At 36.9% G+C, this 26888-nt stretch overlaps 1 protein-coding gene across 1 annotated transcript in view; it reads right to left on the bottom strand.

Moving 5' to 3' along the window:
- The window catches only part of WDR72 (WD repeat domain 72), a 255840-nt gene that overhangs the window by 163527 nt on the left and 65425 nt on the right, over positions 1 to 26888 (bottom strand). Inside the window, 1 exon segment of the mRNA XM_043980475.1 lies at positions 14108 to 14307. Within this exon segment, the coding sequence (XP_043836410.1) occupies positions 14108 to 14307 (200 nt within the window).

Below are 26888 nucleotides of genomic sequence, written 5' to 3'. Positions count from 1 at the left end.
TCAAAATATGGTGAAGATGAACCTTTCCACAATTTTGGTTCATGTATCAGTGGTACTATTTGAGTTAGGGAAGATGATGTAGAACAAATGGAAAAGAAGAAATGATGTCTATAATAATAGTTAGAAAAAATAGAGAGAGAGGTAGAAGAAAGCTTAGAGATCATTTGGTGTAATACCTTCCTTTCAGGGACAAAGAGTGTGACGGCAAAATAGGTGAAATTAGGTGTTCAAAGGCCTACAGTCAGTTAACAGCAGAAGCAAGATTAGAATTTACCACTCTTAAGTCCTAAAACAGTTGTGTTTTCTAATTGCCAGATAAATTTAATAATATAACATTTATATAATATTTTACAGATTAAAATGCTTTCTTAATAATGGCTCAAGAACAACCTTCATTCCAGAAGACCGATGATGAATCATGCTTCTCACCCCTTGACAGACAGGTGATGGACTAGAGGTATAGAATGAGACACATTTTCAGGCATGGCCAATATGTGAATCCGATTTGCTTGACTATGGATATCTGTCACAAAGAAGGACTCTGTGTGTGTGTGTGTGTGTGTGTGTGTGTGTGTGTGTGTGTGTGTGTGTGTGTGTGTGTAAGGCAAGGGAAAGAAGATGGGTGGTAATAGTAATGTCAAAAATGGAAGAAAGAAAAGAGAATCAATAAAACATTTTTTGAAATACACAGAAGTGAACAGAAGAATGTTCAGAAGTAAAGACAGATGGGGAAGGTAGGTGGTACAGTAGATAAAGCACTGGCCCTGGATTCAGGAGGACCTGAGTTCAAAGCCGGCCTCAAACACTTGACACTTACTAGCTGTGTGACTCTGGGCAAGTCACTTAACCCTCATTGCCCTGCCCCCCCCCAAAAGAAGTAAATACAGATAAGCAGAACATTTTAGTAACTACTATGCTGAAATTGTCATATCCTTTTTTTAAAGCTATATTTAGTAGAAATTCATTTTTTCCTCTATGATCTTGTTTTTGCCTGTATTTTTTTAATATAGGGAAATTTTCATGATTGTGGATATTCATCAAGTTCCTAATGGTAACAAAAGAACATTTAAATTTTTAAGTCTATCAAAAAAAGAGCACATGACTTGGAGTCAGAGGACTTAGGTTCAAATCACAGTTTTATTATATATTGCCTATGTAACATAGGAAAGTCAGGTAAGTTTCAGTAGGCCTCAGTTTCTACCCAATACAAATCAACACATATTTATCAAGCTCCTACTGTGTGAAAGGCATTGAACTGGATGCTGGGGATCTAGAAACAAACAAACAAAAAAATAGTCTTTGCCCTCAAGGGACTAAAATTCTAATAAGGCTATGTAAAGACAAAATGAAGTGTTTGAAATAATTGATTCCCAAGGTCCCTTCTCTCCCCAAATTATTCCATGGTCCTAGATAGACATAACAAACAATATTTTCTTATTAACAAAGGAGGAAGTTGAGTATAAGTGACATTCACTTATATATACATATAAAATTAGGGCATCACAATTGGTACCTTGCCCTGAACACAGGGCATCTAATAGCACTTAAAATCTTCAGCGATCTACAAACAACAGGGATTAGCACCTAATTAGTAAGAAAATAACTCACAAATGGATTTTGGAAAGGGAGAAAGTTTCCCCCAGCTCCCTTCTGCTATCTCAGCGTTCTTTACAAGGTAGCCTCCCTAACAGATCTCATGGTCTTTGGGGTTTTGGTTTGTTTTGTTTTTTTGCTTTGCTTTGTTTTTCTGAAGGGTAGTACCCCCTGTCCCCACACCACTGAGAGAATACTTGCCCTTGGCAACAGGTCTGTTTTTTCTACTTGCCCTGAGTACAAAAAATAAATAAATAAAAACCCACCCCAAAATAAAACAAACACAAAACATAACAAAAACACCACCAACAACATCCTTGTTATGATTCAATGTATTTATTTAGTCACACATCCACTAAATCTTGGGACCATGCCTTGAAGCTGTCTTCTTCTTCTTCTTTTTTTGCGGGGCAATGATGGTTAAGTGACTTGCCCAGGGTCCACAGTTAGTGTCAAGTGGCTAAGGCGGGATTTGAACTCAGGTCCTCCTGAATCCAGGGCTGGTGCTTTATCCACCGCACCACCTAACTGCCCCAATCCTGTCTTCTGATTAAACAACTAGTATATCTTCACTCATATTATTTTATTATATTACCTTCATGAGCCAGAACAAAAGTTTAAAAGCATGAGTAAATCTCACTTTCTATAAGCTTTCATTATAGATTCGTTCATTATTTATCAAACAACACCCTATCCTGTGCCCAGTGCTAACACTGGGGCCTCCTCTAATCTCTTTCCTACCTTTTGACAGCTATTAACTAAGTTCCTTCCTACTATGTGCAATGCATTATATAAGCTTTTGGGCAGAGACAAAGATGATAGATATGGTACCATTGCTTTAAAAAAAAAAACTTTCAGTCTATGATAAGAGTGGGATTGAGGATGAAAGAGGTACAACATATAAATAACGAAACTGTGACTATTCAACAAATATAATGCAAAAAATAATGAGAAAGGCACGAAGTATCCCTCTTTATCCAAGGCAGGCAAGATCAAATGCAACCAAGGGGATGGGGGAAAACTTCATAGAGAGGAGGTATATGAAGGATCCATAGAATTTTGAAGGCAGAGCTAGGGAAACGGTATAGGTGTGCCAGACACAGAATAGTACAGATAAAGATATGGTGATGGAAAACCTCTAGATGTGCACAGAAGATGAAGAATAACAGTTTGTCTATAGTGTTATTTATGTGGAGGGAAAGAGTGTGATGTAAATTCAGAAATTTAGGGAACTCATGGGTTCTGAAAGGTCTAGAATACAAATCTCCAGAGTTTAGAGTTTATTTTTCTGGCTATAGGGAACCATATTTGAAAGTAAATCAAATTAAGCAATAAGGAATGATTTGGAGTGGGGAAGAGGCTGGAAGTAAGGAAATTAATTTTATATATTAGCCCTACAGATTCATAGAAACTTTGTGCTCACAGGGGCCCTAGAGGCTCTTATACTCCTGATAGCAAGAGAGGTAAGTACATGAAATAAAAAATAATAACTTTAACCTATCTGAACCTCAGTTTACTCATTAGTAAAAGAGAAACAATAAATGGATTTATTTCAAGGGTTGATGTGAGGATCAAATATGGTAAGGTATGTAAATTGCCTTGCAAACCTTAATGTACTATGTAAATATTATGTTATCCATAAAAATATTTCAAGTGATATTAGTATATTTCTTAGACAAAAATAGGCATATTGAGTTTCATTAGATGAATCATAAAATCAACTTCTTTGTAGATAGATATTATCATTCAAATAAATACCAAAGGTGATGTAGCCCTGAATTGAAAGATTTTTTTTATAATAATTTCATTTAAGATTGCAAAGTAATAACTAAAAACCGATATTTTCAAACAGATATTAGCTATAGGATAGAGTAAAATATTCTGATTATATTTTGAAACCCAGAATCATGCTGAATATTATATATCATTTCCTTTAAACTCAAGTTTTAAGAAGGAAGCCTACTTGTGAGTTTGTGACTGATTTATGACTTGGATTTATTTCTTAGTATGTCCTGATCTATTAATAACAAATTGCTTCCAAAGAACAAAGGAAAAGGGAGAGTATGTTTTTTTTTTTAATTAATGGAAAAATATTCCAGGAAAATAAATGCTTTCTTTTCTAAGATTTGCTTCTTGTTATTTTCTAGAGTATGTTGGTCTCCTAGGACCAGTTCCAAGATAAGTCACTGGTACAAAAGTAGTGCTACTACTGGGATCTTTTCAAATGAGTCCAGATGGTACAATCAGTCAATAAGTGATATTACCAGCTTTCAAGAAGAAAGATTTTATTCTCCCACTTTTCTCTCCTACTACACCTAACCAACCTTTACAGCTGACTCAATATATGATGTTTTACCAACTTTACTCTCTATTCTTACAAATATCATTCACATCTTATTCCTACAAATAGCAGGACCTTAATTTGCTAGGGAATGGAAGGAAATACATCTCATTCACAATGGAAGAAAAAAATAATTGTTTTCTAGGTTGTTTTAAATTTTTTAGAGGAATAACTAAACTACTACTTTAAAAACAATAACAACCTAGATTTATTAAGGACAACTAGCTAATGGATTAGTACCTCCAGATTACAATATCTTTGATTTGCATAATCTGATGAAAATCACCTTGATTAAACTAAATAAGTAAATGTATTTGGATCTTATAGGGAGCATTTTGCCTGGAATGCATTTTCAAGCACTTGGAACTCTAAAATATTTTTTGTTAAAGAAAAGAGCATAAAAAATAAAATAATTGGCATATCTGTATAGGTGGATATGTATATGTTGTTGATATGAACAAATAATTTGATATTTCTCAAAAATCCAAATAATGATGATAATGAGGAAATTCTTAGCCAAAGAAATGAGTACTTTAATTATTAATTCCTATTAAAGGAACTGATTAAAATACATACAAAGCCCAATCTTTCTGACATTTTCTACCTCTTCTTTACACCTTTTGTACTAGAAGAATACAACAGATAATGATTAGGAACATGACACATATTTCAAGGAAAATATTTAAAAATAAATTCTCCCTAGCCCTTCCTGGCCAACCTTTGGCTCCCCTAGTGAACTTTCAGGAGCATTACAGGTCTTTTCTATCTAAGACAAAAACTAGCATTAGACCTTTGGAGGTTTAGGAAAACAAAATGTGTATAATTTTTTAGGTTTTTTTTTTAATTTTGAAATAAAAACATTAAGGATTTTAAAATTAAATAAAAAGACCCTTTCAGAATGAAATTATGAAAAACTAGTGGCAATGAAAAATAATACCATAGACCTTGAACCTGTCCGAAAGGTCAAAAAATATTAATAGAATTAAAATTTCCAATTACAATTCCTTCTCCAAATTCAATACTACAGAGTTGATGAGTAATGGAAGAAATACTTTAAAAGACATCTAAGACAAAAATAGGAATTTGTAGCATATAAATTATACTTTGTCCTTTTTCATAGGCATAAAAGGGAAATTCGCTTTTCAAATCTTTGAAATCACTCCAGCTATTCTTCACTTTAGACTGCATACCACTGAGTTTTTACTACCCAAGGAAAGTAGGAAAATAATTAAAATAAAAAGTTGAGGAAAAGACTTAATTAAGGATTTTTACAAATCTAGTCAAAGAGTAGTAGATTAAAAAATCCCAATACCATAAAAAAATATTTTAAAAATTGAACATCAGATTTGAAGACGAACTCCCAAAACATTATTTTATCATTTCTTATTTGGCATATCACTGCATTTTTAATGATGCCTATAAGGGCACAAAGAGGGAAGTCCAATCAACTAAGAGGTCTTGTGTGTAGTCTATTGTAATTACGACCAGGGATTCAACATCTATTGCTACTAGTCAGGTATCATAGCAACCTCAAATTACTGAATACTGCTAGAAAACTCTTCAAAAGCAGCAAGAGTCTGCTTTGGGAAAGCCTGCAATAACACTACAGACTGTCAACATCTGTAGGTGTTGCTATGGGCACCGCCACAAAAGAACCCTACCATGCATAAAAGGGTATAGGGAGAATTGATGGGAGGTACACAGGCGATCAACTGATAAGGGAAAAAAAAAGAGAGAGAGAGAATCAGAGTGAAAGAATAATTGTGTTGGCTAAATACACAAACTATACAATGCTCAAGTTCATATTTTATACTAAATTTCTTTGCTATTCCAGCTCAAGGATCCATATAATGCTGAACTGTAATTGTGACTAAATAGGAAGCAAAGATGGGAAATCCTTTTATTTAATACTTCTGAATTTGAAAACTCTGCTATTGTACCATTCATCATGAGTTTTAATTTGAAACTAAAAGTGAATCACTTTTAAAATAATATTTAAACTTCCACCTATAAACTCTAGATGGTCTTGTATAAATCTACAGAAAAGAAAAGAGCAGGTTACTAGGAACAAGCACCCAATATTGATTTTTCTGTGGTGCAGTAAAGCATCTCCATTCTATTGGGCTGCTGTCAAAGCCACTCTTTAACAGCTGGAGTCAAATTGCACTATTTACAGCAAGAGCCCTTGTCAAGTGGACCATAAGTATTCTAACAATACACTATTCAAATGGCACTTTGCCACACAAATTGCTGACTTGATGAATAACCTATGTCAATGACTAAGGCCAATATAAAAGTTTCATTTTTATGAGAGGTTTTACATTCACACATTAAGTAAGCTTTCTTTGAGGAACTATTAAGCTATATATTTCAGGCCTTTTGACGCTGAAAATAATTAAAATCTGTTTAAATACATCAAGGGAACTTGACAACATTAATATGGATCTTTGTGTTAACTACATTTGTCACACAAGTCAGAACAGTGCCCTTCTGTTATTGGCACTCCCCACTGGCACGTGCAACACAATGAAAGAATTAAAACAGCCGAGCACCATGAAATACGAGCATTCTCCTTTTGGACTTCTGATTTACATGGCCACAAATGTTTGGATATACAAGAAAGTCTTTGAAGTCAAGCTAGGATACTCGAACTGGTTTCCCTGTGATAGGCAGACGTTTTGGTCATGTAACGTTGCATTAAAACACCCGATTTTTGACACTACCTCTGAGACCAATGAGCTTGTCTCAGAAACAAAGCTGCAATCTGCTTTTCATTATTTTCTTGATCCTTTCAAATAAAGAAGAGGTTAAAAGAATGTTCATGTATTCTTCCACAAGAAGTAGAGAGTGGCATTTGTCACTGGGAAACTATCTCCACAAACAAAAATGACTAAAATTGGATATGCATGGCAACTATCCAAACAAATGATTTTCCAGTTAAAATGTATCTGGTGAAATTATATAGTTAAGTGTGGTCCCAAAATGCTATAAAACTTGGAAGGCCATTTATCCCTTCTAATCATCAATTAATGATGTTTATTCCTATATTTGGAAATGCCAGCAGGAAAGATACTGTGAATGTCAAAAATTAAGTTAAAGAATCAACATCACTGAACCTAACGATATAATATAGGCTAGTTTATATTTTTAAATGCCTAAAAAAAACTATATGAAAACCCCTGTGGTAAATTTTATCTTCTCTAAGTATCATCATTTCTATCAGTTCAAACATTATACAATATATAGAGTTGTTTGGGGGAAAAAGCATATAAAATGCTTCATTAAAACTTCTTCCACTCTAGAAAAAATACACTTCTAATGTATTTCAAGTTAAGAAGAAGAAGTGAACAAAAAATGAGTGATGTCTACCTCAAAAAAAGTTCAAAGGAGACAAAAAATGAAAACATTGACTTGTTTTAATGAATGATTTAAAAACATATTACATTTCACTATTGTTGACTCCATTGTGTCAATAGTAAAATGCATGTTCCAATGTAAATAAATAAAAAACAACCAATTTCTCTACAACATTAAACATCTGTTGCTACAGCAAAATCAAAATTTCCTTGTTCTCAATGTCCAAATTGTACAAGAACACTGAAATGGCATAGTTACAGTATGATTCTTTCTGCCTATTTTTTCTACTCTAAAATCATATATGCATCCAAGTATAACTATATTTTTTCTTGTTGATAAGGTAATAGTAAGATTAGCTTCTGTCAGTAGCCTACTAGTGCACCATCTGCCTTGCAAGATGCTCAGCAGGATAATGCTTTAATAAGACTTTTCAGCAAATGGCACCAAAAAGAACTTTAGACCTCACACTCAGGTCAGTTAAAGGTCAATGATAAGTACAAGTTGTCTTTGGAAAACTCAATCTAAATTCAAATGTATCCCTTACTCAAAGGAACAGATATAAAGACAGACAGATCTATATATTTTCCTTTCAGAAACATACATATATGTGTAAATTTACATGCTGTGTACATAGTCTATATACTGTACATATATTGGATATACTGTACATAATGCATTGCATGCATTATGTATGTGATAGATTGATGATAGAAAATAGATGATAGATAAATAGATAGATAGATATAGATATATGCATACTAAATAAGGTCCCCCTTACCCCCTTTTGTAATATACTAGAAAATGAAGACATGTTGTCTCATTGTAGATAAAAGCTATACAAAGGATCTGAAAAGTCTTTGGGCAGTTTAAAGTTCTAAAGGCTTAATGCTACTTTTTTGGAGCATCTGGTGTATATGCACGAATTTTTCTCCACAGGGCTACCAAAGCAGATGAGACTGATGGGACAAATTGAAGTTGATTCAAGAAATCTGAGCCATAATCTTAAAGGAAGCAGAAGTGGGAACTTGTGTACAAAACTCTAGACTACTGGAAACCAATGCATTCATCGAAAAATTGTGAGGCACCTACTTTATACAGAGCCCTGGGGTAAGTGCACGGTAAGAGACAAAAATTTCAGTGAAGCACAGTGTCTTGCCTCCTGGAACTCAGATTCACATCTACTCTTAGGACATGACTTTGTTGGAGTTTGGGTTTTTTGCATTTCATCATAAGTGGGACAAGTCAGAACCTCAAGAGGTTCCCTTTAAGCCAGGGATTTCAATATTAGAATGAATATTACAATATAACAATACTTAAGTAACTCTATAATAAGTGTGACCCACATTCCAGTCGCCCCTTCTATAGAAATTACGGACACTCCAGCTATTTTTTAAGAGGGAATAGAATCAGGGGCAGCTAGGTGGTGCAGTGGAAAGAGCACCGGCCCTGGAGTCAGGAGGACCTGAGTTCAAATCTGGCCTTAGACACTTGACACTTACTAGCTGTGTGACCCTGGGCAAGTCACACCAATTGCCTCACCAAAAAAAAAAAGGGAATAGAATCTTGGGGAAAGTGACAATTAAGTTGCCATTGTCCCCAAATTATATTTGCTGTTAAAAATAAAATAACAGGAGGCAGCTAGGTGGCGCAGTGGATAAAGCACCGGCCCTGGATTCAGGAGGACCCGAGTTCAAAGCCGGCCTCAGACACTTGACACTTACTAGCTGTGTGACCCTGGGCAAGTCACTTAACCCTCATTGCCCCGCAAAATAAATAAATAAATAAATAAAATAACAGTATATATCTGTATGTGTATGTATGTATATATGTGTATGTGTGTATATGTTTATGTATATATACATGTATATATACACACATACAGAGTAACAACATTATAAAGATCAAACAGAATTTGGAATAGAGAGATATGAAAGGACACCTTCAATCTATCCCTTTATGGATGTGTAAGTCTACACATGTTACACATTGCACGTTTTCAGAATTTTTCAGTATATTAACTGGTTATACTTCTTTTTTTCTTTCCAAAAGATACTATTTGTCACCAGATCACTCTTTGAGAGGAGAAGAAGAAGGGATACATGGGATACCACATGAAGAAGGAAAAAGCAAATATTAATAAAAATTTAAAATTTTTTACTCTAACTTTTTATACTTCTTTGTACAAACACTTTAAAGACAAATAAGTAGATTTAATTTTATTTTGAATTAAAATTTTTTTCATCGAACTATATTTTCTTTGTATTCTAGATTTTTAAAAAATGCATGGCAATCGACACAGATTTATTTTAAAAAGTGTTCTTAAATTCTAGTTCTTCTAGATTAGTTGAAGTGCTAGAATAAACTCTTGAAGGCCAGGGAATACCAGATCTTCTGATTCTTTTGTAATCACTCATGATGTCTAATACGATATTTAACACAAATTAAGTGCTCAAAGGATTTTGTAACTTTTGTAATGTCAGTAGGTCAAGAAGTGAACTAGCAGCTATGAACCCCATTCTATGGGCCAGGCACTGTGCTAAGTACGGATACAAAGAACAGCAAAAACAAACAATATTAATAACATTAGCTTCCAATTAGACTGTGTAGTAAGTCATGATTACCAAGTATTTTACATATGTTAACCTCACTTGATTATTATGATAACACTATCAGGTAGAATTAGTTGTGGTTGGAGTTCATATTTACAAAGCACTTTAAGATTTATTAAGTACTTCATATAGACTACCTTATCTTTCATCCTCATAACAACTCTTTAGAGAAGGAATGATCACTTCCTTCATTTTAGAAATGAGAAAAAAATGTTTCAAAAATGTTATGTGACTTGCCCAGGGTCACATGGTAGCGTATCAGATGAGATTAGAAACCAATACTTCCTAATTCTAAGTCTTTATGCTATTCAATACCCCATGCTGCCTCTCTATGTGTGAAAAATATAATTCTCATTTTATTGATTGGAGAAAAAAAGAAAAAGGGACTGCACCTTGACAAATATTGCATAGCTAGTAAGTTCAATGCCCATTCTATGACAACTATCACATGATTGAATGAAAGCATCAGGGGAAAAAATTCTTCTAACAGAGATGAAAGTGATTGAGCAACAATTACCTCCTGGACCACATATGCTATCAAAAATGTGAGATAATGGGGTGGCTAGGTGGCGCAGTGGATAGAGCACTGGCCCTGGAGTCAGGAGTACCTGAGTTCAAATCTGGCCTCGGACACTTAACACTTACTAGCTGTGTGACCCTGGGCAAGTCACTTAACCCCAATTGCCTCACTTAAAAAAAAAAAATGTGAGATAATGTTAGGGGAGCACAAGACCCACAGGAAAATTACTTTTAAAAGGTCATTAGGTTGGGGGCAGCTAGGTGGTGCAGTGGATAGAACACCGGCCCTGGAGTCAGGAGTACCTGAGTTCAAATCCTGCCTCAGACACTTAACACTTAACTAGCTGTGTGACCCTGGGCAAGTCACTTAACCCCAACTGCCTCACTTAAAAAAAAAAAAAAAAAAAAAAAAAAAAAAAAAAAGGTCATTAGGGGGGCAGCTAGATGGCACAGTGGATAGAGCACCGGCCCTGGAGTCAGGAGGACCTGAGTTCAAATTCGCCTCAGACACTTAACACTTACTAGCTGTGTGACCCTGGGCAAGTCACTTAACCCCAATTGCCTCACTAAAAAAAAAAAAAAAAAAAAAAAGGTCATTAGGGGGCAGCTAGGTGGTGCAGTAGATAGAGCACTGGCCCTGGAGTCAGGAGGACCTGAGTTCAAATCCAGCCTCAGACACTTACTAGCTGTGTGACCCTGGGCAAGTCACTTAACCCCAATTGCCTCGCCAAAAACAAAACAAAAAATTAAAAAAAATTTAAATTATCATAATAATATTTCTATAGCATCCTGAAGTTATTCTAAGATATGTTCTTTAAAAGTAAAACACTCAATAAATAAGAATGAGCTTTCTCAATAGAAAAAGAGAAAAGCCATGTTTCTTCTCTAATAAAATCCTAACCCCTTTATGTATTTTTGATGAATAAGTAATTCTTCTCTACTCCCACATTTTTTACTCTATTTTTTCCTCCCCTTCTAGATATATAGAGTCCATTTCTTAGCTTTTTTTAATATAACCTACTTAGGGGCAGCTAGGTGGCACAGTGGATAGAGCACCGGCCCTGGAATCAGGAGGACCTGAGTTTGAATCCGGCCTCAGACACTTAACACTTACTAGCTGTGTGACCCTGGGCAAATCACTTAACCCCAATTGCCTCACTAAAAAAAATAAAATATATATATATATATAACCTACTTAACAATGGACATGTTATTTGTTCCTCTCTTCTAAGTCATTTCAGATTTGATGGGAAAAAAGTGAATATGGTAAAATAATGTAAACCAAAGAGGAAGGATAATGTCATTTGTGCTATATTCCTAAAATATACTGTCCACTACAGTGCTAAATTATGTTTAGCTAGTAGCCCACTACAATCCTCAAGTGGTTTCCTAATACACTGTGGTTCCAGAAGCTCTATCATGAAAACATTGCTTTTGTGAACTTGACTGGGCCTCTCTTCCTATCTTTAAAATGAACAGAATCTTACCAATTGATAAGTGGTGTAACGATTGGAATGACGCCACCTGCTGGAGACTTACTGTAGAAGTTTTCCACCCATGAAGCGAAGGTCTTTGAGGGCAAGACCAGGAGTATTTTCTTTGGCAAAGGAAGTGACGTGGGCTAGTGAGAGGAGGAAGGAAGAGACTGGCACTTGGTCTCGGGCTTTTTCCTTTGGACTCTGGTGGAGAGCGGGGCTAGAAATGCGCTCTCCCTTTAATAGATAGGAATCTAGGCCTTTCTCTCTCTCTTTACCAAATTCTTATTCTCCTTAATAAATGCTTAAAAGTCTAACTCTTGCTAAAAAGCTTATAATTTATTGGCGACCACTCATTAGATATTTTAGACAGACTAGCTAGAATTTTAGCCCTTAACAGAAGTCAAAGGATAAGAACAGGGAGTTTTTTGATGATCAAAACTATAGTTATATGAAAAAAAACATGCTAAATTATTATTGATTAGAAAATGCAAATTAAAGAAACTTTGAGATATCATCTCATGCCTATAATGACAAATGTTGGAGGGAAGGAAGGGAAGGGAAGAAGGAAGGAAGGAAGAAAAGAAGGAAAGAAAGAGGGAAAGAACTAAAGGGAACTTTCCAGGACATGGGGTCTTAACTGACTCCCTAATTCCTGGCATGAGAATGTTCAATGTTAAATTACTAGCAAAACTCTTCTTATTTTCTATTTATCTAAGCATTCATAAGAGCAGAAGATCATAGAGGTCATCTGGTCCAACTCATGTTATAGATGAGGAAATTGAGGCCTAGATGCTTTAATGATTTGCCCAAGGTCAAGTAGGTAATAAGTGACAGAGATAGAACTGGAATCTAGATTTTCTTGCTCAAAATACCATGCCCTTCCTACTGAATCATGCAAGAATTACTCCTATTCTACCATATTGCTGGATATAGGAGAAACATATGACACCTATGGCAGAAAGACCAAGGAGGCCAAGAATTCTAATTGACCCACCTTCTTTAAATGGTTACATTTTAGACTTAAGACATTTCTACTATGCCAAAGTGATATTTGCTTACAACATTTATAAAAGAACTAGAATATTATCAAAAATATACATAATATTAATACAATGGTACATATCATTTGTTTGCACAGTAAAATTCAGATTAATCAGTGATTGGCTATTATTATTCCTTGCTTGCCCATTTCCACATTGCTGTGGAAAAAGTCAACATTATATTCAACAGTTGTTGCTGTCTTCTTGTGTGTCTTTTTGGGTTGGTTTGGTATGGTGTTTGCTTTTTTTCCTCTCTTTCTTTTTTTTTTTTTTAAGTGAGGCAATTAGAGTTAAGTGACTTGCCCAGGGTCACACAGCTAGTAAGTGTTAAGTGACTGAGGCCGGATTTGAACTCAGGTACTCCTGACTCCAGGGCTGGTATTCTATCCACTGCGCCACCTAACTGCCCCATCTCTTTCTTTTATTGATTATTTTTTGGAAGGTGTGGAGCAAGGAAAGTTAAATAAATCCAGTATCCCAAGGTAACTTAACTGAACTGCTAATTAACTCAGTAAACAGGTAATTATTTAGAAAGAAGAGTAATCTTTATAATCAAAATTTCTGCTTAGTAGCTTGACTCCACCCTATGCTGATATAAACAAATATTAGGAATGTGTATGTATGTATGTATGTATGTATGTATGTATGTATGTATATGCATGTGTGTGCATCAATAAAATATAGGAACCAAATTTTAACCCATTAATGCTAAATGTATTGAAGAACAGAGATATATTTGATATCCCTTGATCTATATTTTTCTTAAAGTTTTTAAAGGCTCATATTTAGAAACAAGTACAAATACTCCCTGCTAAAAGACAACAAGAGCCAAACTGAAGAACTTAGACATTCATCCTTCTCCAAACCAAGGAGTATTCAAATTGTCTATTGCACAGAATTCACAATAAGTTGGCTCAGTCATCATAAACAAGAGAAGAAAACTTCATTGGTCAGAAAGTGTACACTGTATGCCATTGTCAAATATAGGAAGATATTTCTCAATTAGTTATCCATAAGTACCTAGGCAAAAGTGATGAGATGTAGGGCATGGTCAAGTCTTTGAATTCTTCTGGATGTGTCAGTATTTTAAATCAGTTTTGTTATTACTTTAAAAAAAACTACTCATATTATTGACTGGCCTTGTGAAACAGCAATCTGGCTTTAACTTACCTTAGGTGAAGACTCGACATGAGGAAGATAAGACAGGGTGCCAAGCTGGGAAGAACTGGAGGATCTGTAATCTGCATTTTTATGCTTGTGTGTTTCTGAAGCAACTGCAAGTAAAGGCTCAGGCTTAAAAAGCTGTGAATCTTCACAACAATTAAGAATCACTCTTGCTCTCTCTCCTGTTTCATGTCTTTCCAAAGTACCTAGGAAACAGAGTCAGAAAAGAAAATAGAACTATGTGGAAAAATAATTTCTATCAACTCCAAAGTCTGCAGCAGCTAAAAACTATAATGCATCAAGTTAATGTGCTATTCTGATTTCTTACGGTATCAAACACAGAATGGGAAAATGCTTCTGAGTCTTTCAAAGCATCCTCTGGCTAAAGCAGAAACAATGGTCTAGAAATGCCTGCCTTCCTCTACATACATCTTTACCCACTGAGATCAATGGGACATTCAATACTCTGGAACAATAAAACCTGGCACTTAGTATACAGTATGTGCATAATCAATAACAAACAATAATAGAATATTTTAGTGCTGCCCCCTGGTGTTCAAATCACAAATAGTAGGAAACACAATGAACTTGCTCTTCTTAAATGGTGTTTTATGTCTCACTGGACTCATCAAACTTTGAACCTTTGTTTCCACGTACAGATATATTCAGTTTAAATGAGGAGCAAAAGTAAGTGCATAAATGTAATCATAGATTTTCTCTTTTTTTCCATTTTCTTTCTATCTGATTTAAATAATTCACACAACTTTTGTTCATCTTCACAGAATTGTCCCAGTTGCTTTGTCTTTGTGACTTGTGATTAAAGTAGGAAAAAAGTGTAATATTTCCTTTATTCTTTTCTCTGCCCTTCTTCTGGAGCAAGTGTTTTTAACCTGGGGTCTATGAAATATGTCTATACACAAACACACCTCTATGTCTTTATAACCATTTCAGTATCATTGATTTCCTTTGTAATCTTATTTATTTTATTTTATGCATTTTAGAAACATTATTCTGAGGTGATACATAGCTTTTACTAGACTACTAATGTGGTCCATGACATATAAAAAGTCAAAAACTTATACTCAAGAGACTACACATGTTTATTAGTAAGAAAGTGGGGGGCTTCATTGGAGTTAAAAAGGAACAAAGGTAAAATGGGAATAAATCAACAAGTATCTCTTCTGTGGAAAGGAACTCACAAACAGTTAAGTCTTTTTGTAAAACATAATGACATGCACTCAAGGAGATCTCAATAAATATGAATTAATGATGACCAGAGTATCTCATCAGTGACAGGTTCATTTGGATTATCTATGCAATGTTAAAAATGTAAGTTATATCCCGCTGAGTAAAGACACCATCAAAAGAAGTTAATCTTGTCCTCAAATAAAAACTAACTTTATTTCAAATTGCTCTTTTTATACAAAACAAGAAAAACCTAGATAGAGGATAAAGCATAATCAATGCTTACTGACAGTAAATTGTATTTCCTATAAGGATTTCGGGGAATGGCAGGGGGTCTAAACCAGAGATTTCATTGGAATGTGGAAACTTCTCATCAATATAGATGGTAACTGCTCTATGACTTTCAAGTCTCAGGAGTTACTGAGGAGGAATGTGGGGTTAAGTGGCTTGTCCCTGTTTTTACAACTAGCATCTGTCAGAAGCAAGTCTTGAACCTGAGTTTTTCTGGCCCGAAGGGAAGTCCTTAACCCTCCATATCATAACATTTAATAACACTTGTTATAAATTTCATGGGAGAGAAGGAAAAGGCATTTATTAGGCTGCTATTATATGCTAGGTGCTTTACAAATATCTCATTCTAATCTCACAACAAACCCTTGGAGGTAGGTTTATTATGATTCCCGATTAGAAACTGAGGTAGATAGCACTTAAGTGACTTGTCCAGGATCACACAGTTAGGAAATGTCTAAGGCTGGATTGGAACTCAGATTTACTGCACCACCTAGGTGCCTCAGCAGGGGACTATCTGGCTGCGTAGATCTGTGTCTTTTGTAGCCAATATACTCAATAAAATCGTTTTCCCTTTTTACTGCAACCAAATAAACACAAATAAAATGCATCGACTTCCATGTGAATAACACTATTAAAATACTGGCTTAGACTCAAAAGACCTCATAATGTCTCCATCTTTTTTCATAATATTTCCTTCACCACTTCATTTATGAAAATCTCCATACGACCATGAAAACTCACAAAGAAAGGTTATTCTTCCTAGTATTTTTAAAAAATGAAATGCAGGTATTCTCCCTTATATTAAGTTGCTAACAAAATAGGCAAACTCTTTTCTTTAAGGATAAAATATCTGTAATGGCAAACCAGAGAAGAGACAGCAATCATCTCCATTGCCTAAAAATGACACTGTTTGAGAAAAAATATAGGTATGGAAATGAAAACACCTGATGTGATAGTACATGGTTGTTTGTTATCAGGATATGAATTCTGTAAGAACTCTCACAGGCTTACAATGGTTCTCTAAAACATATTGTATATGTTATATCTGATAATTTCAAGGAAGTACTAATATCTTATTTTAATTATATACAGATCTTCTTTAGATAAAGGGCATAATTCTTCCCCAAATCTGACTTGTATAAACTTTAAGTGTGACATCTAATCGGTGATATTTTTCCTACATATAATTTTAAAATGTGCTATATGCTTCCATGTACACTTATATATGTGCATATATATGTTTCAAAGAGGTCTCATTTTAGTGATGCAGTCTATATTTCCAGAGTGAAGCATGTGTGCATGTGTATTTATATACACAAGTGTTTTCAATTTACATATGTTTATTTATGTATATGAAACATTATTTATTTTTATATTAGTCATAATGATTTGGGGGGGTTGGTAATGAGGGTTAAGTGACTTGCCCAGGGTCACATAGCTAGTAAGTGTCAAATGTCTGAGACTGAATTGGAACTCAGGTCCTTCTGAATCCAGGGCTAGTGCTTTATCTACTGCACCACCTAGCTGCCCCCCATAATGTTTTTTTTAATGTACCATTCTCCTCTAAACCCTTATAGCAACACAATTTGGCTTCTATCTGCATCTCCAGATTTATTTCACATTACTCCTCACATATTCCACCTTTGAGCCAAATGGGCACCCTTATGGTTCCCATAAAACAGCATTCTAAGGGGGCAGCTAGGTGGCGCAGTGGATAGAGCACTGGCCGTGAATTCAGGAGGACCTGAGTTCCAATTCAGTCTCAGACACTTGACACTTACTAGTTGTGTGACCCTGGGCAAGTCACTTAACCCTCATTGCCCCCCCCCCAAAAAACCCCAACCCCCCCCCCAAAACCCAGCATTCTATCTCTTGCCTTCTTGCCTTGGAAGAGTCTATTTATCCTTTATGCCTAGAACATGTTCCCAGTTTACTTCTGCTTCTCTAAATCCAAATTTTCCTTAGTAACCTTTGTTCTTTGCTCCAGTTGTTAATAGTCTCACTCTTCTGAAATAATTTTACATTTATTTCATATACATCTTGCATTTGCGGGCAGGGATTGTTTCAATTTAGCCTTTGTATGCCCAGTACCCTGCACAGTGCTAGAAACAGTAAATACTGATCAAATGTTTGTTAAATTGAATCAAAATGAAGTATTGCAGAAGTAATAACACACTCAGACTACAGAACCCACTTTGGTGCCAGAAGGTGAATCAGTAACAACAAAGCAAGCGCAGTCATGTCTAACTCTCTGTGACCCCAACTGGGGTTTTCCTGGCAAAGACCCTGGAGTGGTTTGCCATTTCCTTCTCTAGCTCATTTTATACTTGCCCAGTGTCCCACAACTAGTAAGTGTCTGAGGCCAAATTTGAACTCAGGAAGATGATTCTTCTTGACTCCAGGCCTGTTACTTTATCCATTGTGCCACCCAGCTGCCCATAGAAGTCCCTTCTATCTCTAGAGAAATAGTATAGGTCTGTATTCTAGAGACCTACTATTCTTATTAAAATAGAGTTCTTTCCCCAAAACTTTCAGTTTATACTCGAGAAGCTTTGGCATCTCCCTATTGCTTCTAGAAGACAAAACAAACATTTCATAGGCATATAAAACCTTTCACATTCTTTCTTCTAGAGGTAGCTAGGTGGCATAGTGGATAGAGCACTGGGTCTGACATCAGGAAAGCTAGAGTTCAAATCTGCCTTCAGACATTTACTAGCTGCACAACCCTAGGCAAGTCACTTAACCCCATGTCTTTCTCAGTTTCCTCAATTGTAAAATGAAGATTATAATAGTACCTACCTCTCCAGGTTGTTGAGAGGATCAAATCAAATGACATAATAATTACAAAGCGCTTAGTATGTGGCACATACTATACATTATATACTTATTATTAAATAACTTGCTCAAAAGCACTGGCCCTGGATTCAGGAGGACCTGAGTTCAAATCTGGCCTCAGACACGTGACACTTACTAGCTGTGTGACCTTGGATAAGTTACTTAACCCTCACTGCCCTGCAAAAATAATTGAATCAATCAATCAATAACTTGCTCAAGGCATAGATGTTGGTGTCAGAATTTAATCCACTTCTGATTTTGAGCCCTGAGCTCATTCAACTAAACCATGTTCCTCCCCTGGAATAAGGAGTCAGGAGACTTGAGTACATGTCTCAGCTTTGCCAATGACTGGATGTGTGGCCCTGGGCAATGTAACGATTGGAATGACACCACCTGCTGGAGAAGAGTTACGCCCATGAAGCAAAGGTCTCTGAGGGCAAGACCAGGAGTCTTTTCTTTGGCGTCAGGAAGTGACGCGGGCTAGTGGGAGGAGGAAGGAAGAGACTGGCGCTCAGTTTCACTCTCTTTCCTGGGGATGCTGGTGGAGAGCGGAGCTAGAAATGTGCTCTCCCTTTAATAGATAGGAATCTAGGCCTTTCTCTCTCTCTTTACCAAATTCTTATTCTCCTTAATAAATGCTTAAAAGTCTAACTCTTGCCAAAGCTTATAATTTATTGGCGACCACTCATTGGATATTTTAGACAGACTAGCTAGAATTTTAGCCCTTAGCAGCAAGACATCTAACTTCATCTTCCTCATCTGCAAAATGGGGATGATGATGTCACTCATATCACTTCAAAGAATTGCATATAGAAAAGTACTGTATAAACTAACAAGTGCTATAGGGATGTCAACTGCTATTCTATTTATCTATGCTTATATTATTTAACCTCTGGCTTCCTCAGTTTCCTCATCTGTAAAATGGAGATAAAAAGTAGCACCTATCAGGGTTCGTGAGATAATCAAATGTGATAATATTTGCAAAGCTCTTTGCCAACCTTAAAGTGCTATTTAATTGTTCATATTACTATTACTAGTTCTAATCAAGTATTTCCCTTTCTTTTAAAGAATGGAATGCTTGTTAATCTAAAATTTTATTCATACTAATAGTGATTCACTGTATCCCGCTTGTGGATATAGTCACTTAACCTTGCTTGCTTTAGTTTCCTCATCTGTAAAACAGGCTGGAGAGGTAAATGGCAAACCGCTCCAATATCTTTGCCAAGAAAACCCCAAATGGGGTCAGGAAGAGTCAGACACAACTGAAAAATGATTGAACAAGAAGGGACCTCAAAAGCCATCTAGGAAACCCCTTCATTTTAAAGATGACTGAAACTCAAGGCATTTAAGTGATTTGCCAGATTCTGTGCTCTTTCCACTATGCCCTGCTGACACAATCAATAAAATCACAGAAGATTTGGAAGATTTATCAGTCATTGTTTTGCCACCTGATACAAAAAAAAACCAACAATAAATAATAGGTGCCCATCTATTATGTATGGCTAAACAAATTGACCCAATGGAGCAGCTATGTGGTACAATGAATAGAGTGCTGGGCCTGTACTCAAGAAGATATGAGTTCAAATCTAGCCTCAGGCACTTATTAGCTGTTTAACCCTGGGCCAGTCCCTTAACCCAGTTTGCCTCAGTTTCTTCATCTGTAAAAAAAGAGTTAGAAAAGGAAATGGCAAACCATTCTAATATCTTTGCCATGACAACTCCAAATGGGCCACAAACACCCTGATATGACTGAAACGACTAAACAACAACAAAAAACAAATTGCAGGATATCAGCAAAATGAAATGCTACTGCATGGTAAAAAAAAAACAACAAATATGAAGAAGACAGAGAAACATATGAAGACTTGTATGAATTGACACAGAGCAAAGGAATCAAAATCATGAGAAGACTCAATAATCTGAATGAAATGTGAACAATTAAATACCAATCTTCCTCCCAAGAAGGCAGATGATGAAATCCATTTACCTCTGATAATATAAAGGTGAGTAACTATAGAACAGAATATTGCATATTCTTTCAGACATGGACATTGTCAGTTGGTTTTATTTAAACTTTACTTTGAAGAACAAAAGAGGGATCAATGGGGGAAGGAAGGATATCTATACAAGCTTTTTTAAAAGACAAAAGAAATAAAGATTGTAACACAAGGCATATCTTGACCAAATTTGGTCAAAATTCTATAAAAGTTATGATAGATTGAGAGATAAGGCTTAAGACAACTCGCTTTAAGGGGGCAGCTAGGTGGCGTAGTGGATAGAGCACCGGCCCTGGATTCAGAAGGACCTGGGTTCAAATCCGACCTCAGACCCTTGACACTTACTAGCTGTGTGACTCTGGGCAAGTCACTTAACCCCAATTGCCTCACCAAAAAAAAAAAAAAAAAGACAACTCACTTTATGATGGAACAAGTTTCTAAAGGCCCTTGGTCATAGCCACAATTGTTCCACAGCCACACGTTGTAGTAAAGAACCACAGGCAGAGTAATTTGTTAGGAGATTTTGTGAACACTGACCATAGGGAAAAGGAAAGAATCTATTACATATGATGTTTTCCTTGTTAATTTGTCATATGTGTCTACCTTTGTTCCACAGATACCTGACTTGAATAGGCAGCCAGTGGTAAGCTAAGATGGTGGCCACTGGCAATTAATGCTCCCCCCCCCCTTTTTCCTCCCTACTGTGAACTCATAGGATGAATTCAAAAGTTCAAAACACACAATGTTCCATTGTTTATAATAATAATAGCAAGCATTTATATAGACCCTTAAGGTTTTCAAAGCACTGGATACATTAACTCATTTGGTTCTCAAAACAACCTTGTGAGATAGGTGCTTTTATTTTCCCCATTTTAGCTGAGATTAAGAAAACTAAGTGACTCATCCAGGGTCACACAGCTAGACAGTGTCTGAGCCAGGATTTGATCTCGGGTATCCCTGAATGAAAGGCCAGCACTCTATCCATTGTAACGTTTAGTTTATGGTTCCTCATTATTTCAGTCAATCTATAAACTGTGATGAAAGAAAACCTGGGAATATTTTGTAGACATGTAAAAGCTAAATATTATAGGAAATTATGATTTATCCATCTTCTACTTTACCTCCCTCAAAGTAGAGGTTTAGGAAAAGGAAATAAAACCTCTACCAAGCTAATATCTCTATTGTATAAATTGCAACAATACAACAAAGACTTGACATCTCTAGTCATTGCTTATTATACAGCTTTTTTTTTATCCTAAGGGGGAATGCAGGCTTAAAAGGTTCCATTTCCTGAATTAGTATTTCCACTGAAGAAAAGAAAGGAGGACAAAGAAAGAGAGAATGGAACCTTAGGGACTAAGGCTAGTGCCTCAAGGATAAACTGGAATGTAGCCTGCAGCAACTAACCTTGCTGCAGCCAGCAGGAAATGAATTGGAGCAGGCAGCCAGCAGAGAAGTCAGCTCTGTTTGAAGCAAAATGATGTACTTCCCACAAAGCCTGAGCAGAGAAGCACAAGCAGCATCAGGCCCTCTCCTGTGAGCTCCAGTCCGGGAACTATAACTTATCTACAGGGCATTTCCACTTGAAAGTCATGTTTGCACCTCAAAGTAATACAGGGTATCTGTCCTCACTCCCCCATCAGACCTGGACCTCTAGAAATCAGAGTGCAGTGGATAAAGCACTGGCCCTGGATTCAGGAGTACCTGAGTTCCAATCTGACCTCAGACACTTGACACTTACTAGCTGTGTGACCCTGGGGAAGTCACTTAACCCCAATTGCGAAAGAAAGAAAGAAAGAAAGAAAGAAAGAAAGAAAGAAAGAAAGAAAGAAAGAAAGAAAGAAAGAAAGAAAGAAAGAAAGAAAGAAAGAAAGAAAGAAAGAAAGAAAGAAAGAAAGAAGGAAAGAAAGAAAGAAAGAAAGAAAGAAAGAAAGAAAGAAAGAAAGAAAGAAAGAAAGAAAGAAAGGAAGGAAGGAAGGAAGGAAGGAAGGAAGGAAGGAAGGAAGGAAGGAAGGAAGGAAGGAAGGAAGGAAGGAAGGAAGGAAGGAAGGAAGGAAGGAAGGAAGGAAGGAAGGAAGGAAGGAAGGAAGGAAGGAAGGAAGGAAGGAAGGAAGGAAGGAAGGAAGAAAGAAAGAAAGAAAGAAAGAAAGAAAGAAAGAAAGAAAGAAAGAAAGAAAGAAAGAAAGAAAGAAAGAAAGAAAGAAAGAAAGAAAGAAAGAAAGAAAGAAAAGGTGCTGGGTTTGGAGGCAAATGATCTGCGTTCTACTTCTGCTTTTGTTCCTTAATATCGAGGTCCTTTTGGGCAAATCAATCAACCTTTCTTATGCAGTTTCCTTATCTGTAAAATGGGTGAGTGGGGGAGGTTGGCTTAGACCTCTAAAGTTCCCTTCCTGCTTTAATAAATCTATCATCCTGCCCTCACCAAGGGGAATTAATTACTTTAGAATTCTATAATTACCCTGAGTTGTTCTGATTTGTAGGAGAGAAGGAAAACTCACTTAATCCACTTTATGCAGGGTCCAAACCCCATTTCACATGCCATCTGTACAATCCCTGGAACATTGAGGCTTACCTAGTGTTGGCCACTGACCATTCCTCTGTTACATTACATACATATGGATATATACGTATGTATGTGTATATAGATGCATGTGTATATGTACATCTACATAAACATATATATGTATATATGTACATACATACAGATGTGTGTATGTATACACCTAGACCTACACACAAACACACACACACACACACACACACAAACACCTCCTCCTCCTCCTTCTCCTAGGCCACTCCTAAACCTGAAAAAACCCTCCATAGCTCCCCTCTGCAGTTATGCAGTTTGCAGTTGATCAGTTTGTAAATTACAGTCAATCTTCAAACTACTTAGCTCAGCGGGGGGCCACTACTGCTTACTGAAGGGACGGGATGGTCGGTGGATGGAGGTGCAGCTTTGGAGTTTGGAAGGCGGGTTCAAGTTCCACCTGATCCATATTAGCCATAACACTGTGTTTCAGATGATTGAGAATACAAGTCACAGATGAGTGGCTGATCGGCAATGGTGGGAGGCATTTCTACGTGAAAATTCTATACCCTGATGAAATATCAAGTCCAGACAAAAAAGATATATTATGTATTCAGATGAACCGGGCTGTGATTTGCTGCTTAGGAGGGAGAGGGATAATAGCTGGAAAAAGGTCACCAGCCTTTTCAATCTTCTCTAAACAGCTCAGCAAGTCCCGTCAACTGCACTGAACAGAACAGCATGCTAAGGAAGATTAAAAGCAGTCTTCTCACCACAATTTCATCCAACTCCTTTTCCATTTGAGGAAGTAGAGCCCTGGGAATATTTATCCAGCCAGGGGAATATAATGAGAATTAACAACCAAAAGTTTTCTGACCATAAGTCAGATGAACATTGAACTGAGAAAGTCAGAAGAGTCAGTGGAAGAAAGAGTAGTTCAAAGACCAGTGGTGCTCTGGACATCTGCTACCCTCTAAGAGTGCCCTGGCTGAAGGCCACTGATGAATAATCCATTGGCTTAGAAAGTTGGTTGAGGAGAGCCATAGCCTTCCTTCACCAACTCAAGCAACCCCCAGTGAATGGAGGACAGAGTGGCAGGTACCCCTCCAGATAATTTCCTAGTTGAAGACTGTACCTGAGGGACAGTGGAAAATGGGGAAAATATGGTTCAAAATGTTGTATCCCAACCCTGGAGAATAGGTTTAGAGCCTTACTAACCACAGGCCCCCCGGACTCAAAATCCAGTGATCTTTCCATTGCACCACACTGTGGCAGTTGGTAAATCACAGGAGATTTATCAGCTGCCAATCTGCAGTATTGTGGGTGATTCCAAAGATAGTTAGAGAGCTAAAGACAAACTGTAGCAAAAACAGGACACCAAATGGGAAGTCATTGAAAACAAAGCCCAGCAGGGAACAGCTCCAACAAAGAGCAGTGTGCTATCCATGAAAGACAGTGGACAGATGTGCAGTGCCAAAGGCCCTCCATTCATGTCCCCTGGACACAAGGATTCCTGTATGGATACTTCTTCATGAGAATGCCATGGCCACTTGAAGTCCATACATACATATGTCCTACATCTAAGTACATATAAGAAATATAAAGTGTAGACTAAAGGAATCTCAGAGAAAAGTTGGAAAAGGGAATGGCTTAAGAGAAGGAAGTGAGGGAGGCAAAGCATTCCAATGCTAGGATAAAGGTACGAATCTGAGAGATGCACTATTGAGTGTGAGAAAATAAGTATGACTTTCAGCTGTCTGGTAAAAGTAAACTCAAAGGGGCAGCTAGGTGGTGCAGTAGACAGAGCATCGGCCCTGGATTCAGGAGGACCTGAGTTCAAATCTGGCCTCAGACACTTTACGCTTACTAGCTGTGCGACCCTGAGCAAATCACTTAACCCCAATTGCGTCACACACACACACACACACACACACACACACACAAAGTAAACTCAGAGGTGAAGACTCATGTACTATAGCATGGACTGTATTTGGACCCACAAACTACATAGAACCTAGGGTACTTTTCTAAGGGACTAATATGTGTGGATGGTGGTGGGGTGGGAGGCGAGAGGGGAATAGTATGAGGGGAAATATCATTCCATATATGTCTTTTTTCCCCCCAACCATACTATAAATCTCAAGTGTAAAAATGTGAATTACTTTTTTTGGTATAATAAATTAATTCATTATCTCCCTATAATTAATGGAGGAAAAAAAACCACTGGCCTGGGTCTTTCCATTTGCCCTATAGAGAAACTTACTTATGTGTCTTGTCTCTCTCATCTATAGTGTGAGCTCCTTGAGTACAGGGATTGAGTCTCTCTCTTTGTAATTCCAGGGCTTGATACAGTGTTTGATAAATAGTAAATGTTTAAGAAATGGGTTTTGGGGGGGCAGCTAGATGGCGTAGTGGATAAAGCACCGGCCCTGGAGTCAGGAGGACCTGAGTTCAAATTCAGCCTCAGACACTTAACACTTACTAGCTGTGTGACCCTGGGCAAGTCACTTAACCCCAATTACCTCACCAAAAAAAGGAAAGAAAGAGAAGAAATTTTTTTTTCAATCATTCATAGAGAATGAAGATTTAAAATAATTAACATCTTTACTCCAGAAGCAAGATGGTATAGCAGCACGTTGGATGTGCAGTCAGGACAAAATAAATTCAAATCCCGCCTCATATTTCTGAATGACATAAGTCAGTTATTCAGCAAATATTTATTAAGCACTTCCTATGTGCCAGGTCCTGTGCAAAGAACTGAAGATGGACAAAGATATGATAGGGCCCTACCCTGAGGAAGCTTAAGACATTCTAATGTGAATATACAACATGCAAAAGAGTTAGTGTGTGTGTGTGCACGCGTGCGTGCGTGCATGTGTGTGTGTGTGTGAGAGAGAGAGAGAGAGAGAGAGAGAGAGAGAGAGAGAGAAAGAGAGAGAGATTATCTATCTATACCTATATATGCAGGGTAAGTGGAAGGTGATCCCAGAGGAAATGAAATAGCAATGAGATTAGGGGGTGGGGAGGAAAGGGAGGGAGGGAGGACTAAGAAAGGCCTCCTAAGAAACTTAGGAACTAAGCTACCTTTAAGAAATACAGAAATTGGGGCAGCTAGGTGGCATAGTGGATAAAGAATTGGCCCTGGATTCGGGAGGATCTGAGTTCAAATCTGGCCTTAGACACTTGACACACTTACTAGTTGTGTGACCCTGGGCAAGTCACTTAACCCTCATTGACCTGAACAAAACCAAAACAACAACAACAACAGAAAGAAAGAAATCCAGGAATTCCCAGAGACAGAGATGAGGAAAGCATTCCAGGCAGCGCAAAGGCCTGAGTTCAAGTCCTCTCTCTGTCACTAATTGATTATGTGACCTTCTACAACCCTTTAACTATCACATCGAATTAGGTTCATCTTAAACTTGAGAAATTGAAGATGTGTTGATGTGTACAGTACAGTAGACATAGATACTCTTTTACTTGGCCAAATTAATCATTTATCCCTCAATGAACTACTTCTATTGAAAAAATACAAATGTATTAAATGTCCAGTGTCTTTAAGTAGGTAATGAATAAAGCATAGTCCTTGTGATTATAATGTAGTTAAAAAGATAAGCTTCATACACAAATGATTATAATATCAAATAAAATCTGCTCAGTGTATGAGAGGTACTAAACTATGTACTAAAGGAGAGGAGAGGAGAGAGAGACAGACAGACAAAGAGACAGAGAAAAAGAGAGAGACAGACAGATAGACAAACAGACAGACAGACAGACAGATGGAGAGAAAGTAGGTGTTCCTTATGTGGAGCAGGGGATGTTGAGGGGAGAAGAAAGAAGGAAGGGCTTCATAGACAACAGATTGGAAATAGATTTTAGATGGGCATTGTAGTGGGCCTTGACCATCAAGCTAAGGAATTTGAAATTTACCTAAAAGGCTATGGAAAGTCAC

This window comes from Dromiciops gliroides, chromosome 2 (assembly GCF_019393635.1).
Source record: "Dromiciops gliroides isolate mDroGli1 chromosome 2, mDroGli1.pri, whole genome shotgun sequence".
Lineage (NCBI taxonomy): Eukaryota > Metazoa > Chordata > Mammalia > Microbiotheria > Microbiotheriidae > Dromiciops > Dromiciops gliroides.
Note: the sequence above shows the minus strand (reverse complement) of the source record. Positions and strands in the feature narration are given on the sequence as shown.